Source organism: Doryrhamphus excisus, chromosome 7 (genome assembly GCF_030265055.1).
Source record: "Doryrhamphus excisus isolate RoL2022-K1 chromosome 7, RoL_Dexc_1.0, whole genome shotgun sequence".
Taxonomy (NCBI): Eukaryota; Metazoa; Chordata; class Actinopteri; order Syngnathiformes; family Syngnathidae; genus Doryrhamphus; species Doryrhamphus excisus.
The window spans coordinates 4,443,502-4,463,475 of record NC_080472.1 but is presented as its reverse complement, the minus strand read 5'-3'; the positions used below and the strand labels follow the sequence as shown (position 1 = coordinate 4,463,475).

The 19,974-nt window shown below is 37.6% G+C and overlaps 1 protein-coding gene across 3 annotated transcripts in view; it reads right to left on the bottom strand.

Annotated features, from left to right (window-relative positions):
* Positions 1-19,974, bottom strand: part of ntrk3b (neurotrophic tyrosine kinase, receptor, type 3b) — a 244,882-nt gene that overhangs the window by 117,740 nt on the left and 107,168 nt on the right. For all 3 annotated transcript variants that reach the window (XM_058078820.1, XM_058078822.1, XM_058078821.1), the window contains exons 6-8: positions 13,213-13,367; positions 10,996-11,138; positions 10,746-10,887 (exon numbers count right to left, since the gene is read on the bottom strand). In XM_058078820.1, the coding sequence (XP_057934803.1) occupies positions 10,746-10,887; positions 10,996-11,138; positions 13,213-13,367 (440 nt within the window). The remainder of the gene's footprint in view (positions 1-10,745; positions 10,888-10,995; positions 11,139-13,212; positions 13,368-19,974) is intronic.

Sequence of the window (19,974 nt, the reverse complement as noted above, 5' to 3'; positions counted from 1 at the left end):
TAATGGAAAAAAAAAACGACATCAGGAGGTTGCCTACAGCCACAGCTGTTAATGTCTTTTGACCTGCTGCTCATTACAGTACCCCGGGGTTATGTATTATGTCTGCATAGTCAAATCAAGGCTTTTATGTTGAATCATTGCAAAAACGGGCGGCACAGCGGTCGAGTGGTTAGCGTGCAGACCTCACACCTAGGAGACCAGGGTTCAATTCCACCCTCGGCCATCTCTGTGTGGAGTTTGCATGTTCTCCCCGTGCATGCGTGGGTTTTCTCCGGGTTTCCTCCCACATTTCAAAAACATGCTAGTTTAATTGGTATGAATGTGAGTGTGAGTGTGAATGGTTGTTTGTCTATATGTGCCCTGTGATTGGCTGGCCACCAGTCCAGGGTGTACCCCGCCTCTCGCCCGAAGACAGCTGGGATAGGCTCCAGCACCCCCCGCGACCCTCGTGAGGATAAGCAGTAGAAAATGAATGAATGAATTTTAGAGCCCTCTAGACATGAAGTAACACCCCTATAGTGAACTGTATACTCACATTACCCAATATAGTAGACATAATAAGATGTTTTTACGCTGCATGGTGTACGAGTGATTAGCGCGAGAGCCTCACAGCTAGAAGACCCGAGTTCGATTCCACCCTCGGCCATCTCTGTGTGGAGTTTGCATGTTCTCCCTGTGCATGCGTGGGTTTTCTCCGGGTAGTCCAGTTTCCTCCCACATTCCAAAAACAAGCTAGGTTAATTAGCGACTCCAAATTGTCCATAGGTATGAATGTGAGTGTGAATGGTTGTTTGTCTATATGTGCCCTGTGATTGGCTGCCGACCAGTCCAGGGTGTACCCCGCCTCTCGCCCGAAGACAGCTGGGAGAGGCTCCAGCACCCGCCGCGACCCTCGTGAGGATAAGCGGTAGAAAATGAATGAATGAAAATGAATTACAAAAACAACATCAGGAAGTTGCCTACAGCCACAGCTGCTGCTGTTTTTTTGGCCTGCTACTAATTACAGACCAGGGCGGTTAATTGCTGTTGTGGACCAGACAACTGCTGATTACATAGAGAGTTTGAATTGATAAAAAGGACATGAGGTTGCCTACAGCCACATCTGTTATTGTGTTTTGACCTACTGCTTATTTAGATCGGACACATCCGGAATTGGATCCAAACGTTAAATGGAGCATTTAGGGTAATCGGCAAGCCAAGTTATCTTTTTAGCCGACAATTAGCGAAAAACAGCTCATGTATTCGCTATTTCGGTTGTCCAAAAACGATAAAAAAGCAAAGTTTGGCATGTTTGCAGGTGTTTCATCAACAATGCATCTGCTGGTTTGTCTTTGTAATGGGCCTGTTACATCATCAAAGACAAAACTATCTGGCAGACGGCGTTACCTGGCAGGCGAGCGCCCGCTCTGTTCCCAATGCCGGCTCTGATATCCCACCCCCCCACAAACACACACACACACATTCATCAACCACCCACCCCCCGCCCCCCAACCCACACTCGTCTCACTCACAGGCATGTTTCCCTGTAAGAACAGAACAGCATGCGTACGCCAGGACACCAAACAGTACTCGTCTTTTAACCGATACACTAAATATATAATCACATGACTTCTACCATCACTACTGTATATATTTATCTCCTGCATATCCTATAGTACTATAATGAATATAGAAACATATCACCATCATGATTCATATGCAGCAATAAGATGCTCATTTGCAGGAATCTACATCATATAGTACAGTATATAGTACATGCATTGTCAATGATAATAATACGGCAATATCAATGATGTCCGCTATATTGGCTAATAGGAAATATTTAGATATAAGCACTTTGTAGAAATCTACTTATCACAGTCAGGGCTGGTTCGACGGCAAACGTGGGGCTACTGTACGTCTGGGAGAAAAGTTCAAAGGAAATCTTTTTTATGGAAATATTTTGTTGAAAAAAAACTGACTTACAAAAAAACAATTTTTGCAAATTTCCAAGATGGAATTGTTATTTTACAAAACAAAAAATCTGCAATTTTCCAAAGGAAAAAAAAATATTAACAAGAAAGAATGAAGTCAAAATCATACAAATGGATGACTAGAAATATCCAAATATTCTGAAAGTAAATATTGCAAATTTTATGAGGGAAAAAAAGTGAAAATACTCAGAAAATCCAAATTTGACAGGGAACGATTGCATCTTTACGAGGAAAACTCCCAATCAACACAAAGGAAATCGTTTTTTATGGAAATATTTTGTTGAAAAAATGAATTTTACAAAACAAAATTGCAATTTTCCAAGATGGAATTGTTATTTTACAAAACAAAAAAAATGCAATTTTCTAAAGGAAAAAAATATTAACAAGAAAGAATAAAGTCAAAATTATACAAATGGATTCAGAAAATCAAAATTTGACAGGAAACGATTGCATTTTTACGAGGAAAACTCCAAATCAACACAAAGAAAATCATTTTTTATGGAAATATTTTGTTTAAAAAAATTACAATTTTCCAAGATGGAATTGTTATTTTACAAAACAAAAAAGCTGCAATTTTCCAAAGGAAAAGAAAATGTTAAGAAAGAATGAAGTCAAAATTATACAAATGGATGTCTGGAAATATCAAAATATTCTGAGAGTTTTATAAGTAAATATTGCAAATTTTATGAGGGAAAAAAATTGAAATACTGAGAAAACATAGCATTTTTACGATGAAAACTCCCAATCAACACAAAGGAAATCATTTTTTATGGAAATATTTTGTTGAAAAAATGAATTTTACAAAAAAAATTTTTAGTAATTTTCCAAGATGGAATTGTTATTTTACAAAAAACAAAAAAAGGTGCAATTTTCCAAAGGAAAACAAAAGAAAGAAAGAATGAAGTCAAAATGATACAAATGGATGTCTGGAAATATCAAAATATTCTGAGAGTTTTATAAGTAAATATTGCAAATTTTATGAGGGAAAAAAATGGAAATACTGAGAAAATATTGCATTTTTACGAGAAAAACTCCCAATCAACAATAAATGTCCAAATATTTGAAACTAGAAAACTAGAAAAAAGTAGCATTTGTAGACGATGTGGGGATTGTTATTCCACGTCTGGATGGGCGATGGGGGGGGGGCTTAGAGCAGGTCTGTGAGAAAAGGAGGAAATGATTATTTCTGAGAAAACGTCTCTAATAGACGCGCATCGGAGAGTTGATTGATAAAGGAATAATGAAATGATGAAAGCGCCAACTGTCAGCGGCGGCTTATTGTCGGCGCGTGTGATTGGCCGCTGATGGATCGTCAAAGGCAAACAAGAGACGGGAAAAAAAACACGCTTTTTCCCATTTGTATTTGAAAGCTGTCACTCGACAAATAGCCTCGCTGATCGGCGGCAGACAAGAGTGACAATTAGCAAAAGTCATTTAGCGACTGAAACGTGCCAGCGCTCGGCCGCGGTCGCCGTCGCCACACGGCAGAGAAGAAGTAAAAACCCAGGAAGTGAGGGATCGGCTAATGAAAATAAAAGACAAATTCTCCCGTTGATGGACGGACGGACGAATCGGGGCTCCTGGAAGCAGAGTCGTCACGGCAGCCGACGACAACATGGCTTCCTGGCGGCGTTGATGACAAGAGGCGATAAGTACAACAGGTCTGCCTGGCGTGTTATCGCTCTCAAACATGGCCGACCCGCTTCAAATTCCACGTTCCATTCACGTTCCACTGCCACGGCGGAGATACAACATCATGGCCACCGACGAGTGACCGGCACGTAGTTAGCATCGAAGCGTTTGTAGCTTTAAAGCTAATGCGCCTAATCTATTGTGTTTACTTTTTACGTACCCACTAGCATTTATCCAACCTAATAAATTCAATATATTAACTACAACAACATAAACTTAATATTACAACACTAGCATAGCGTGTGCGATGCTAAAGTGCTAGCATTACACTCCCGTTTTAACTGCAACATCATGCTAGCTTAGCATAATGGCTGAGGAAAACGAAAAGATGCTCTCACCTCACAGCTAGACCAGGGTTCAATTCCACCCTCAGCCATCTCTGTGTGGAGTTTGCATGCGTGGGTTTTCTCCGGGTACTCCGGTTTCCTCCCACATTCCAAAAACATGCTAGGTTAATTAGCGACTCCAAATTGTCCATAGGTATGAATGTGAGTGTGAATGGTTGTTTGTCTATATGTGCCCTGTGATTGGCTGGCCACCAGTCCAGGGTGTACCCCGCCTCTCGCCCCCAAGACAGCTGGGATAGGCTCCAGCACCCCCGCGACCCTCGTGAGGATAAGCGGTAGAAAATGAATGAATGAATGAATTTTAGAGCCTTCTAGACATGAAGTAACACCCCTATAGTGAACTTTATACTTACAATACACAATATAGTAGACATAATAAGATGTTTTTATGCTGCATGGTGTACGAGTGATTAGCGCAGGAGCCTCGCAGCTAGGAGACCCGAGTTCGATTCCACCCTCGGTCATCTCTGTGTGGAGTTTGCATGAGTTTGCATGTGTGGGTTTTTCCCGGGTACTCCGATTTCCTCCCACATTCCAAAAACATGCTAGGTTAATTAGCGACTCCAAATTGTCCATAGGTATGAATGTGAGTGTGAATGGTTGTTTGTCTATATGTGCCCTGTGATTGGCTGGCCACCAGTCCAGGGTGTACCCCGCCTCTCGCCCCCAAGACAGCTGGGATAGGCTCCAGCACCCCCGCGACCCTCGTGAGGATAAGCAGTAGAAAATGAATGAATGAATGACAGTTGACAGCTTTTAAGACGTGTAGCGAAGCCTGTTTTTAGTTCTTTAGCCAAGTGTCGTCGTTATGCCGCACGACAACAAAGTTCCATTGTCATGCAACAATTGTTACAATCGTTACATTAAAAAAAATAATAAATGAAGAAAATACGCTCGACTCGTCTTTGAACGGCAAGTCGTGACGGCTGCTAATTTGCCTGTCAATCACACGAGTCCCTAATCGGAGCGGCGGTTTGAGCTGTTTTATGACATTTCCACAGACAATGGTTCTCGCCAGCGCCCAGGAAATGTAATTACCAGCAGAGCATGTGCTGAAAAATTAATAAGTTCATTTGCGGCACCGGCAGAGAGCGTCGACGGGGGAAGGAAATGCCTGGAGACGCTTGCTCGCACAGTGGCCGAGCGCAAGAAGGGGGGGGGGGGGGTTAATGCGGAGGGGGGACGCGTGTTGCAAAGTCAATCTGTCATTCCGCCACGTTAGCGACAAATCCTCCTGCGGCATCCGAATCCACGCTCCGTGGTTAGCCGTGCGCTCAAACACTCTCGACTCAAGCACAGCTTAATTCATGCCACCCCTTCACCATAAGAACATACAATATAAAGAGAAAAAAAATAATAATAATTATTATTATTATTACTATTTAATATATATTTTTATTAATTTATAAAAATTATCCTAATATTATATATTATACTTAGAATTAATATTATGAGTATTCTAAAAATAAGTATCATAATAATAATTAAATTAATTTAAAATTACTTGTATAAAATATTTATTATTTAAATATTTTACTAAATAATAAAATATTTATTATTTAAATATTTTATACAAGTAATTTTAAATTAATGTAATAACTATTAATAATTATTATTAATAATTATTCCATTTTTTCATATAATTTTTATATTTAAATAATCAATCATAATGCAAATATTGGCTAATAATTAATAGAATAATTGATATAATGTAATCAATGTAATATAAAATAGTAAAATAAATTATATTATAATATTATACAACACTAATATAATATAATGTATAATATTATTATTGTATAATATTATAGCATATTATTATATTATACAATACCATAAATATATAAATACCATAAATATTTTACCATATAATATTTTACCATAAAATAATTTCATACAGCATTGTACACTATTAATATACTGTATATAAAAATATAAAATACTATAATATAATGTGTACTGACTTTTTTGCAGAAGTAAAACTCAAAATATAATGGAATAAAATTACTATTTTTTAATATTATATTATAACTTATTTTCTTATTTAACTTTCTCATTTTTAACAATGATTTTCGTTTTTGTTGTATCGTTCCTCTCCTTTTTATGCTTATGTGAACTTCCTGTGTTTTTCAATCAACGGATTAAATCCTGTTAGCCAATCACAGAACGGCTGGAAAAGACTCAACAGGAAACGGAATAAGGCCCGCCCACTTGATCCCACACCAGCTAAAAATCAATCCCAGGTTACGCAAGAGGCGTGTGTCGTTTTCACGGTCTGAACCCACGTCTCTCCACGGCAAACCGCGTCACGGCTGACGGGGCCCCCGTGCACGCGTGAGGGCGGAGCTTCCGCAGGCGACGCCGTGGTTAATCAGATCCATCAGTTACAGTCGCTTTGCGGCGCCGCCTCACCTCATTGCCTCCCAAATGTACCTGCATAATTTGGCTGTTCCGCTTGGAAAGACTGTTGGCTTTTTTTCTCGGTTTAGGGTTTTTTGTTTTTTTTTCGCCCGTTGGAAAACCAACCCCCTCCCTGAATGACGCAAAGTCGCCCTAGCTGAGGCCAAACGCTCCAAAACTGGATTTCTGTTCAAAATCAACACGTTTTTTTTTTCCCCAATAAATTTTGCTTTTGGCCTTTTGTTCCCTTGATAATTGAGTTCCAGGTCCTTCTATAGATGGGAAAGTTGATCAGAGATAAATGATGCAGTATTTTAATATCCCCGGGAAGGAAATTAAACAAGTACTCGGTAGCCAGGGTAACGTCATCCATCCGAAATTCTATTTTCCATCCTGCACACGATCCTAAATCCGTATATGGACATGCATCCACGTCCCCAGTCAGTTCATCACTGCCATTGGAATTAGCAGCCGTGGCTGTAGGCGCCCTCCTCAAGATGGCAGTAGCTGCAGTCAACGTATCACAAGCGTATCATCTAGCTCTGCATGCATGCAACCGATTCATCACAAAAGGACGTCATCTATCTTGGAATTTTTTTTGGAATTTTCTTATGAAAAAGTATTTCCTCAATCTTGCAAACACTGTTTTTTTTTCTCGTCAAAAATATGTCTTTCATGTCAGAAAATTGCAATAATTCCTTGTAAAATACAGATTTTTTTTCAGAATATTCCTACTTTTTCCCCCCCACATGAAAATAACAATCTTCTTGTAAAAATACAACACAGACACACTGTCATTAAATTGCAATAATTACAATACTGTTTTTTGTAAAATAATTTTTTTGAAAAAATTTAAATAATTCCGAGTAAAATTTGAAAAAAATGCCACTATGATAAAAAAATAATAAAGAGGTCTGTCAGGAGTAGAACTTATTTTTGTAAAATTGCCACTTACATCTGGAAAATTGTAAGAATTTGTTGTAAAATTCTGATTTTTTTCAAAATTTTGGACTTTTTTGATTTCATTTATAAATACATTTGTCCCCCCATATTTATAATGTTTCATCAGAGTGGTTAACATATATTAATGCTATTATTTAATCCACTATTATAACACCATTTTCTCTTGTAAAATTAACATTTATCTGGGAAAATTGCTCAAATATTTTGGAAAATTCCGACTCAGAATTTTTCATTTTTTTCATAAATTTTTCACTCGTTTTCTTTAGAATGGTTAACATTACTACTAATGCCCTTCTCTCCTTACCACAATAATAACATTATTTTCTCTTGGAAAATTCATATTTTTATCTGGGCAAGTTGTAATAATTTATTTTTTTAATTCTGAATTTTTTTCAAAATTTTTCCTTTTTTCCATACATTTTTTAAAAATATATTTGTCCCCCCCATATTTCTAATGTTTGATTAGAGTGTTTAACATATGTTAATGCTATTAAATATTATACAATCCACTATTATAACACCGTTTTCTCTTGTAAAATTACCATTTTATCTGGGAAAATTGCTATGATTTTTTTTTTGGAAAATTCTGACTCATCAGAATTTTTCATTTTTTTCATAAATTTTTCACTCATATCGCAAATGTTTCTTTAGAATGGTTAACATCTACTAATGCCCTTCTCTCCTTAACATGATAATAACATTATTTTCTCTTGTAAAATTAAATTTTTTATCTGGGCAAGTTATAATAATTTTTTGTAAAATTCAGGATTTTTTTCAAAATTTTTCCTTTTTTCCATACGTTTTTTTAATATATTTGTCCCTGCATATTTCTAATGCTTGATTAGAGTGGTTAACATATGTAAATGCTATTAAATATTATACAATCCACTATTATAACACGGTTTTCTCTTGTAAAATTGAAATTTATATCTGGGCAAGTTGTAATAATTTTTTGTAAAATTCAGATTTTTTTCAAAATTTTTCCTTTTTTCCATACATTTTTTAAAAATATATTTGTCCCCCCATATTTCTAGTGTTTGATTAGAGTGGTTAACATATGTTAATGCTATGAAATATTATACAATCCACTATTATAACACCGTTTTCTCTTGTAAAATTACAATATTTATCTGGGAAAATTGCTATCATATTTTGGTGAAGTGAGAAAGGGAAAAGTAGAAAGCCGATTGTCATCCATGATGATCATCCTTTTTTACTATTAGAAGGCGTGAGCCCTTTGGGGAATGAAAATGAAGGTGAGTGTTATGACAGGTCATGGCAGCTTGTCAATGTGATGTCCGTTCATGAGGAAGGACACGTTATGACCCCCCCCGAACCCTCCGATGGTAAAAAAAAAAAAAAAAACAATGTTTGCAAATCTGGCACGTTCGCATGAGCATCCGTCCATTAGCCCAAATCCGGCGTGGACGCCGCCTAATGTGGACACTTCCTGTCCTGGAAAGTCCCCACTCGCCATCAGTCAGTAAATAATCAATACTCATAATGTGTTGGCGTATTACTACGTCTAAATATGTACCCCATCTTTACTTCATACACATACTCTTCTGTTGTACTTTAAAACCGCAAAGCATTTTGGTAATACATCAGACAGTAAATATTAAGTATTATTTCATTAGTAGTAGTATTAGATAGGATGCTTCAGACTCATTCATAATTCATAATTCAACGTTTCAGGAAATGTTTCAGCTTTCAAGGCAAAAGTGATGCATGCAAAATTAGAATTAAAATTATGTTCTAAATTATGAATCTTACATTTCACACATTTACAATGTAAATATATTTTTCATGCTTCTATATTAGCTCAAAACACAAAAAATGTAAAATATAATATATATGTGAAGTCAATATAATGTTAGCATAGCCACTTTTTGTGCATGCTGACTTTTAATAATAATAAATTTTGAATGCCTCACTACGGTATGCTGGAGCCTATCCCAGCTAACTTCAGGCAAGAGGCGGGGTCCACCCTGGACTGGTCACCAAGCAGAATTTAAATACTACTAATAATAATAATAATAATAATAACAAATATAAAAATTGAAAATGTACAATAATGAGAAACAATATTTTCATAACCCAAATATATAATTAGAATTTCTAAATATTAGTTATTTTTGATGATTTTATGCCATTTTTTTGTAATTTATTGTATTTTTCTATTTAAAAAGATTATATATATATATATATATATATATATATATATATATATATATATATATATATATATATATATATATATATATATATATATATATATATATATATATATATATATATATATATATATATATGTATTTTTCTATTTAAAAAATTATTTTTTAAAAACATATGTTTTTTAATAGAAAAATACAATAAATTACAAAATTAAAAATGGCATAAAACCATCAAAAATAACAATATTTTCATAACCCAAAGATATAATTTAGAAATTCGAAATATTAGTTATTTTTGATGGTTTGATGCCATTTTTATTTTGTAATTTATTCTATTTTTCTATTTAAAAAATATATACATGTATTTTTCTGTTTAAAAAATAATATATATATATATATATATATATATATATATATATATGTATATGTATATATATATATATATATATATATATATATATATATATATATATATATATAATATTATATATATATAATATTTCTATTTTAAAAAAAATATATTTTTTTAAATGTATATGTATTCTTTTTAATAGAAAAATACAATCAATTACAAAATAAAAAATGGCATAAAACCATCAAAAATAACTAATATTTAGAATTTCTAAATTATATAATTGGGTTATGAAAATATTGTTTCTCATTATTGTACATTTTAAATTTTTATATTTGTTATTATTATTATTATTATTAGTATTCAAATTCTGCTTGGTGACTAGTCCAGGGTGGACCCCGCTTCTTGCCTGAAGTTAGCTGGGATAGGCTCCAGCATACCGTAGTAAGGCATTCAAAATACATTATTATTATTATTATTATTATTATTATTAGCATGCACAAACAGTGGCTATGCTAACATTATAATGACTTCAAATTGTACATACAGTATTTGGAGTATATATACACAGTACATGTACTAAGTGTAGTACATGTGGGTAGTCTTCAGCCATTGTGTGTAGGATAAGAAGATGGCGAGGCGCCCCACTAAGCACACGCCCCCCCCCCCCCCCCCCCCCAAATCATTAGCACCAATAAGGACGCCTCCGCGCCAAGCTAACGTGTTAACTTTAACCCAACCTTCGCCAAGTCGCTTTCCTTCCATCTTAGCGACAACAAAGATTCTTCATGCAAGACTCTTTGCCTTTGAGCGTTCGCTTCTTTTTACGCTTGCGAGGACTCACATTGGACGTTGACCTGGATGGAGGCGTTGGTCATGCCCACCACGTTCTCGGCGATGCAGGTCAGCTGGTAGTTGTTGTCGTCTCGGCTGACGTTGAAGAGCGTCAGGTTGATGGAGTGGATGTTGGGCCAGTACACGTTCGACTGCGTGCGGCGAGGAGACAGGAAGTCAAACACACACACTAGCTGACAAGGCGCTAGCGGAATAAGAATACGCCATTTTGGAGACGTGAGCGTGTGAGCGTGTCTGACCAGATGCGTGTTGATGGAGTGCAGGTCGCCGACATTCCAGTCCACTTCAGGCAGCGGCGATCCCGATCCATTACAGCTCACTGTCACGTTGTCGCCTTCCATCACCAGGACGCTGCTGTGGCTCACGCTGATCTCTGGCAAGTCTGCACACACACACACACACACACACACACATTATGAATACGTGCCCGTCACTGCTGGTGTCTACACATTTTCACACTAAATCAATTATTCGCTTTTCATTAATGAAACAAATTTAGCACAATGGCAACACACACACACACACACACACAAGATGAGTCACCATCTCAACTCCCTTCCTCCTCTCCTTCACCTCCCAAACATAAGGAGGTCCTTTGGCAAAAACATCACAGTGTAGGAAGTACTCCCCACAGGTGTGTATGTACATGTTGTGTAGAGTGTAGGAAGTACTCACCACAGTCACATATGTACATGTGTAGAGTGTAGGAAGTACTCCCCAGAGTCGTGTATGTACGTACATGTGTAGAGTGTAGGAAGTACTCCCCACAGTTGTGCATGTGGAGAGTGTAGGAAGTACTCCCCACAGTCCTGTATGTACATGTGTAGAGTGTAGGAAGTACTCCCCACAGTTGTGCATGTGGAGAGTGTAGGAAGTACTCCCCACAGTTGTGCATGTGGAGAGTGTAGGAAGTACTCCCCACAGTCCTGTATGTACATGTGTAGAGTGTAGGAAGTACTCCCCACAGTTGTGCATGTGGAGAGTGTAGGAAGTACTCCCCACAGTTGTGCATGTGGAGAGTGTAGGAAGTACTCCCCACAGTCCTGTATGTACATGTGTAGAGTGTAGGAAGTACTCCCCAGAGTCGTGTATGTACATGTGTAGAGTGTAGGAAGTACTCTCCACAATGGTGTATGTACATGTGTACAGTGTAGGAGTACTCCCAAGACGAAGTACTCCCCACAGTTGTGTACGTACATGTGTAGAGTTTAGGAAGTAGTCCCCACAATGGTGTATGTATATGTTGTGTGGAGTGTAGGAAGTACTCCCAACAGTCCTGTATGTACATGTGGAGAGTGTAGGAAGTACTCCCCAGAGTCGTGTATGTACATGTGTAGATTGTAAGACGTACTCCCCACAGTTGTGTATGTACATGTGTAGAGTGTAGGAATTACTCCCCACAGTCGTGTACGTACATGTTGTATAGAGCGTAGGAAGTACTCCCCACAGTCGTGTACGTACATGTTGTATAGAGCGTAGGAAGTACTCCCCACAATGGTGTACGTACATGTTGTATAGAGCGTAGGAAGTACTCCCCACAATGGTGTACGTACATGTTGTGTAGAGTGTAGGAAGTACTCACCACAGTCACATATGTACATGTGTAGAGTGTAGGAAGTACTCACCACAGACACATATGTACATGTGTAGAGTGTAGGAAGTACTCCCCAGAGTTGTGTATGTACGTACATGTGTAGAGTGTAGGAAGTACTCCCTACAGTTGTGCATGTGGAGAGTGTAGGAAGTACTCCCCACAGTCCTGTATGTACATGTGTAGAGTGTAGGAAGTACTCCCCAGAGTCGTGTATTGTACGTACATGTGTAGAGTGCAGGAAGTACTCCCCACAATGGTGTATGTATATGTTAGAGTGCAGGAAGTACTCCCCACAGTTGTGTATGTACATGTGTAGAGTGTAGGAAGTACTCCCCACAGTTATGTATGTACGTACATGTTTAGAGTGCAGGAAGTACTCCCCACAGTTGTGTATGTACATGTGTAGAGTGTAGGAAGTACTCCCCACAGTCGTGTATGTACGTACATGTGTAGAGTGTAGGAATTACTCCCAACAGTCGTGTACGTACATGTTGTATAGAGTGTAGGAAGTACTCCCCACAGTCGTGTACGTACATGTTGTATAGAGTGTAGGAAGTACTCCCCACAGTCATTTATGTACATGTTAGAGTGTAGGAAGTACTCCCCACAGTTGTGTATGTACATAAGTAGAGTGTAGGAAGTACTCCCCATAGTTATATATGTACATGTTAGAGTGTAGGAAGTACTCACCACAGTTGTGTATGTACATGTGTAGAGTGTAGGAAGTACTCACCACAGTTGTGTATGTACATGTGTAGAGCGTAGGAAGTACTCCCCATAGTTATGTATGTACATGTGTAGAGTGTAGGAAGTACTCACCACAGTTGTGTATGTACATGTGTAGAGCGTAGGAAGTACTCACCACAGTTGTGTATGTACATGTTGTGCAGCCTCATCTTGGAGGCTCCGTTCCTGCAGTAGAGCTGCTGCGTGTGAAGGCCCGCCTCCCCTCGCTCCTGCCATAGCTGGATCCAGCGGATGTCGCAGCCGCAGTCGAACACCACACCGTCCAGTCGCCTGCGTGCGGAGAAGAGCGCGCACGTCAGTCCGTCTGTCACGCCTCGGCATTGCCGTGTCGAGGCAACGACCCCGGAATGCAGGAATGAGAGCCGGTGCGGGTAAAAAGTATTTCTCCTCGGCTTGAAGCAGAGCAGCAATAAAGATGTCCGCCAAAGAGAAGACATCAACCAAGCTAGCAGGAAAGCAGCGACCATCTTCCCCAACAAAGAATGAGGCCACCAGCTGAAACCTACATGAGCAGCAGGTGTGTCTAATCAGCAATGACAAAGCAGCACACAGGACAACACAGGGCAACACAGGAAGCACTTCAAAATAAAAGCGGGAAACAGGAACAGAGGCATAATCATGAAAAATAAACAAACTAAAAGATGTGAAACATTTCCTTAAAGGTAAGAAGGTTTGTCCGGCCACACGGGCTAACGTGCTAACGGAATACCCCCCCCCCCCCCCAACCCCAAAGCTCTGCCAGCGTAACCTTTAAAGCCCACTTGGTAAAGTATATGCATCACTAACATTTTAGTGGCGGCATCAGCAAACTCTTTTTTTTTTTTACGATAATCTTCTTCCACCTGTAAAATGCTCCCTAAAAGGATGTTATGGTGCAGAACAGAGATCCCCGCTTGATGACTTTACGTCTGCAACGTCTCCTCCGTAAAAAAGCATTGATTACTACCTTTATTTATGATATGATTCATGTTGTTTACACTGGATGTTTGCCATGGCGCTGAGTCAAAGATCCTCTATATACCAGGAACATGCACTCCTGCTGTTAACAACCTACAAAAAAAAAAAAAAAACGCTAGTCAAAGATCCTGTATATAACAGGAGCATACACTCCTTCTGTTAACAACCTACAAAAAAAAACGCTAGTCAAAGATCCTCTATATAACAGGAGCATGCATTCCTGCTGTTAACAGCCTACAAAAAAAACGCTAGACAAAGATCCTCTATATAACAGGAGCATGCACTCCTGCTGTTAACAGCCTACAAAAAAACCCGCTAGTCAAAGATCCTCTATATATTAGGAGCATGCACTCCTGCTGTTAACAGCCTACAAAAAAAAGCGCTAGTCAAAGATCCTCTATATATTAGGAGCATTCACTCCTGCTGTTGACAACCTACAAAAAAAAACGCTAGTCAAAGATCCTCTATATAACAGGAGCATGCATTCCTGCTGTTAACAGCCTACAAAAAACCCACTCGTCAAAGATCCTCTATATATTAGGAGCATGCACACCTGCTTTGAACAACCTACAAAAAAAAAAAAACACTAGTCAAAGATCCTCTATATAACAGGAGCATGCACTCCTACTGTTAACAGCCTACAAAAAAACCTGCTAGTCAAAGATCCTCTATAAAACACGAGCATGCACTCCTTCTGTTAACAACCTACAAAAAAAACCCACTAGACAAAGATCCTCTATATAACAGGAGCATGCACCCCTGCTGTTAACAACCTACAAAAAACCCACTAGTCAAAGATCCTCTATATAACAAGAGCATGCACTCCTGCTGTTAACAACCTACAAAAAACCCACTAGTCAAAGATCCTCTATATAACAAGAGCACACACTCCTGCTGTTAACAACCTACAAAAAAACCCCACTAGTCAAAGATCCTCTATATAACAATAGCATGCACTCCTGCTGTTAACAACCTACAAAAAAAACACAAGTCAAAGATCCTCTATATAACAGGAGTTCTCTGCTGTTTTCAAGAACCTACTGCAAAAATGCTAGTCAAAGATCCTCTATCCGACAAAAGAGCATACTGTTTTGAAGTACCTACTGAAAAAAAAAACGTGAGTCAAAGATCGTCTATCTCATATGAGTTCTCTGCTATTTTGAAAGACCAACTGCAAAAAAAATTATATTCAAAGATCCTTTATGTGACAGGAGTGTTCTGCTGTTTTTAAAAACCTCAGACAAAAACTTGCTGATCAAAGATCCTCTACATGACATGAGCGCTCGGCTGTTTTTAAAGAAAACAAACAAAAATGCGAGTCAGAGATCCTCTATCAGACAGGAGCGCACTGAAGTTTTTTTTTTTTTTTAAACCTACTGTATAAATGCCATTCAAAGATGGTATTTATGTAACAGGAGCGTTTTTTTAAAACCTACTGCAAAAAAATGCTGATCAAAGATTCTCTATATGACAGGAGTTATCTGCTGTTTTGAAAGACCTACTGCAAAGATGCTAATCAAAGATCATTTATGTAACAGGAGTGCTATAATGTTTTCTAAAAAAAACACTGATCAAAGATCCTTTTAATGACTGGAGACCTACTGTAAAATCATAGCCAAAGATCCTCTATATACCTGGAGTTCTCTGCTGTTTTGAAAGACCTACTGAAAAAATGCTAATCAACGATCATTTATGTAACAGGGGTGCTCTAATGTTTTCTAAAAAAAAAAAAAAAAACACTGATCAAAGATCCTTTAGATGACAGGAGACCTACTGTAAAATCATAACCAAAGATCCTCTATATGCCTGGAGTTCTCTGCTGTTTTGAAAGCCTTACTGTAAAAATGATCAGTCAAAGATCCTGTATGTGACGGGAGCACTTCTGATTTTAAGGACTTAGTGCCAAAACATGAGTCAAAGATCCTGGATGTACAAAAGAAATGGACCAATCAGCAGCATGAGGGTGTGGCTTAGGTGACAAAGATGAGCATGAATCTGATTGGCCCATCAAGGTGGTAACATCATCCAATCACCGCCTGAGTTTTTTTGTCAAACAAACACTTTCTCGTGGCTGTGAGCTGCCGTGTTACGACACGGCGCTCCTCCGAGGGCAATTACGGCGTTCGGCGCACCGGCACACCGCCGGCAATCATCATGACAAAAAGCCTTTAGAAGGAATGGATGCTTTTTCCCCTCTGCTTGTTTCGCCGGGAATTGCAATCAAAATTCACTCCGGCGCCCCAACGGAAGTACCTGCCGCATTCCCGCGACAAGCTTTTATGTACTGAATGGCGACGCCCCTTTTTTGGGGCCTGACCTTCAAATGTCCTTTTAGCCTCTGTGGCTAAATGTGCTAGCAATGAGGAGGAATGTGTATAGATGCACTTTGCATAGCTAATAGTACTACATACAGTACTGCACCGTCACACTATTTACTACTACTTTCCACAGCTAATAGTACTATATACAGTACTGTACCCTCTCACTATTTACTACTACTTTCCCCAGCTAGTATTCCTACATACAGTACTGTACCATCAGACTATTTACTACTACATTCCCCAATTAATAGTACTACATACAGTACTGTACCATCACACTATTTACTACTACTTTCCACAGCTAATAGTACTACATACAGTACTGTAGCATATCACTATTTACTACTACTTTCCCCAGCTAGTATTCCTACATACAGTACCGTACCATCATACTATTTACTACTACTTTCCACAGTTAATATGTACTATATACAGTACTGTACCGTCACACTATTTACTACCACTTTGCATAGTTAATAGTACTACATACGGTACTGTACCATCATACTATTTACTACTACTTTCTACAGTTAATATGTACTACATACAGTACTGTACCGTCACACTATTTACTACCACTTTGCATAGTTAATAGTACTACATACGGTACTGTACCATCACACTATTTACTACCACTTTCCATAGTTAATAGTACTACATACAGTACTGTACCATCATACTATGTACTACTACTTTCCACAGCTAATAGTACTACATACAGTACTGTACCATCACATAATTTACTAGTACTTTCCCCAGCTAATATGTACTACATACAGTACTGTAACATCACACAATTTACTAGTATTTTCCCCAGCTAATATGTACTACATACAGTACTGTACCATCTCACTATTTACTACTACTTTCCCCAGTTAATATGTACTACATACAGTACTGCACCATCACAAAATGTACTACTACTTTCCCCAGCTAGTATGTACCACATACAGTACCGTACCATCATACTATTTACTACTACTTTCCATAGCTAATAGTACTACATACAGTACTGTACCATCATACTATTTACTACTACTTTCCACAGCTAATAGTACTGCATACAGTACTGTACCATCTCACTATTTACTACTACTTTCCCCAGTTAATATGTACTACATACAGTACCGCACCGTCACACAATTTACTAGTACTTTGCCCAGCTAATATGTACTACATACAGTACCGTACCATCACACCATTTACTAGTACTTTCCCCAGCTAATAAGTACTACATACAGTACTATACCATCACACTATTTACTAGTACTTTCCCCAGCTAATATATACTACATACAGTACTGTACCATCACACTATTTACTACTACTTTCCCCAGTTAATATGTACTACATACAGTACTGTACATCACAAAATTTACTAGTACTTTCCCCAGCTAATATGTACTATATACATACAGTACTGTGCCATCACACCATTTACAAGTACTTTCCCCAGCTAATAAGTACTGTATGTGACAGTAGCACTAGTAGTAGGACTCTGCTGTAAAAACGCTAGTCATAGATCCTCTACGCGACAGGAGCGCTCTGCTGTTTATGGCAGTGTTGTGCAGAAACAGGAGCCAAAGATCCTCTATATATCAGGATGCAGTACTGCAGATGATGACCAAGCTAGCCGGGCATGGCCAATCAACATCGAGCGTGTGACTCCGCCTCTGCAACAAGTGAGCAAAGGTCAAAGTTGAAGTGCTGAGGCCGTCATCATTAGCGGCAGGCGGGTGTCATTAAGGTTTCCCCCGGGTGAATACATTCCGAGGAACGCCGCCACATTCCTCACCGCCTCGCCGTCTTATGTCCAATCTCTACGCCGTGATTGGTCAATTTGCCGGGGATGAATGGCCGTCCAAACGTCCTTGGCGGAGGTCAATATAAGATGGAGGAAGGCATGAATAATGTATGGCGAGGCGCGGCCACGCCGCCGCGTATGAAGGCGCCAAAATGGCTTCTTGCAGGTGGATGGCGCTCCGGTTTCGACGCCGTAGACGGTAAATTGGGGCAATCCAAGAGAGACCGGGGAGTCGTTCGGAGCTGAATCGAATCGTTTATTGCAAAATTTTGATCCAAAATTGGAGGAGAATGTCAACGAGCGGAGGTTTGGAGGGTAAAACTATATCAGGAGGTTGCCTACAGCCGTAGCAGTCTGTGCCAACGTTTTCTGGCACAAATACGTAACCCCTTTCCCAGGAATATCATAATATTATTATTATTACTTACTTTAATTATATTTAGCAATAAATAATCATAATGATCTAATATTAATAATATATTTTTATTTATTATATTAAATTTGTATAAAATTTAATTAAATTTAAGTAAAAAAATAAAAAGTCTAATTAATAAATAAATAAATATTAATGATCTAATATTAATAATTATTTATTTTATTTATTATATTGCATTTATATAAAATTCTTATAAAATTAAACTAAATTTATATAAAATTTATATAAAATTAAAGTTTTAATAATGATCTAAAAATAATAATAAATAAAACGTCAAATTAATAAATACATGTTTTCCAGTTCTGGGTCATAGCAGCAGAGGTTTGGAGGGTAAAACTATATCAGGAGGTTGCCTACAGCCGCAGCAGTCCGTGCCAATGTTTTCTGGCACAAATACATAACCCCTTCCCAGGAATATCATAATATTATTATTATTACTTATTTTTAATTCTATTTAGTAATAAATAATAATAATGATCTAATATTAATAATAATTTATTTTATTTATTATATTAAATTCATATTAAATTTAAATTTTGAGTGATCTATATAGCTTTTTTGTATCAGCATTAATAAATAAAAAGTCCAATTAATAAATACATCTTTTCCAGTTCTGGGTCATAGCAGCGGAGGTTTTTGGAGGGTAAAACTATATCAGGAGGTTGCCTACAGCCGCAGCAGTCCGTGTCAATGTTTTCTGGCACAAATACATAACCCCTTCCCAGGAATATCATAATATTATTATTATTACTTACTTTAATTATATTTGGCAATAAATAATAATAATGATATAATATTAATAGTATTTTTTATTTATTATATTAAATTCATATTAAATTTGTATTAAATTTATGTTAAATTTGTATTAAATTTATATTAAATTTATATTAAATTTAAGTTTTGAGTGATCTATGTAGCTTTTTTGTATCAACATTAAATAAACAAAAAGTCCAATTAATAAACACGTCTGTAATTTTTTAATTGTAATAACATTCAAACAAAAATAACAGTTTTTAATTTTGTTTCCCAGTTCTAGGTCACATGTACATGAATAAAAATTGTTTATTTTAAAATACATTTCAGTGATTTATTATGATTTATGCCCCGAGCCATTTCTGTTGTTGCTTTCTTGGTCAATGTATTGATTGAATGATGTCCGCAGCGAAGGAAAAGCACCGTGAAGTAAATCAAATCTTATCTGTTGTGTGCGATTTGCGTCAAAAATCCAATAAGCTTTTATTGCACTTTGAAGAGGCTTAAAAATTGTTCATATTTAATATTTCGAAAGCTGGCAAAATGGAATGCTGTTCAAAAAAAATGGACTTGCGACTTGAAAGAAAGCCTCCATAATTGATTGTA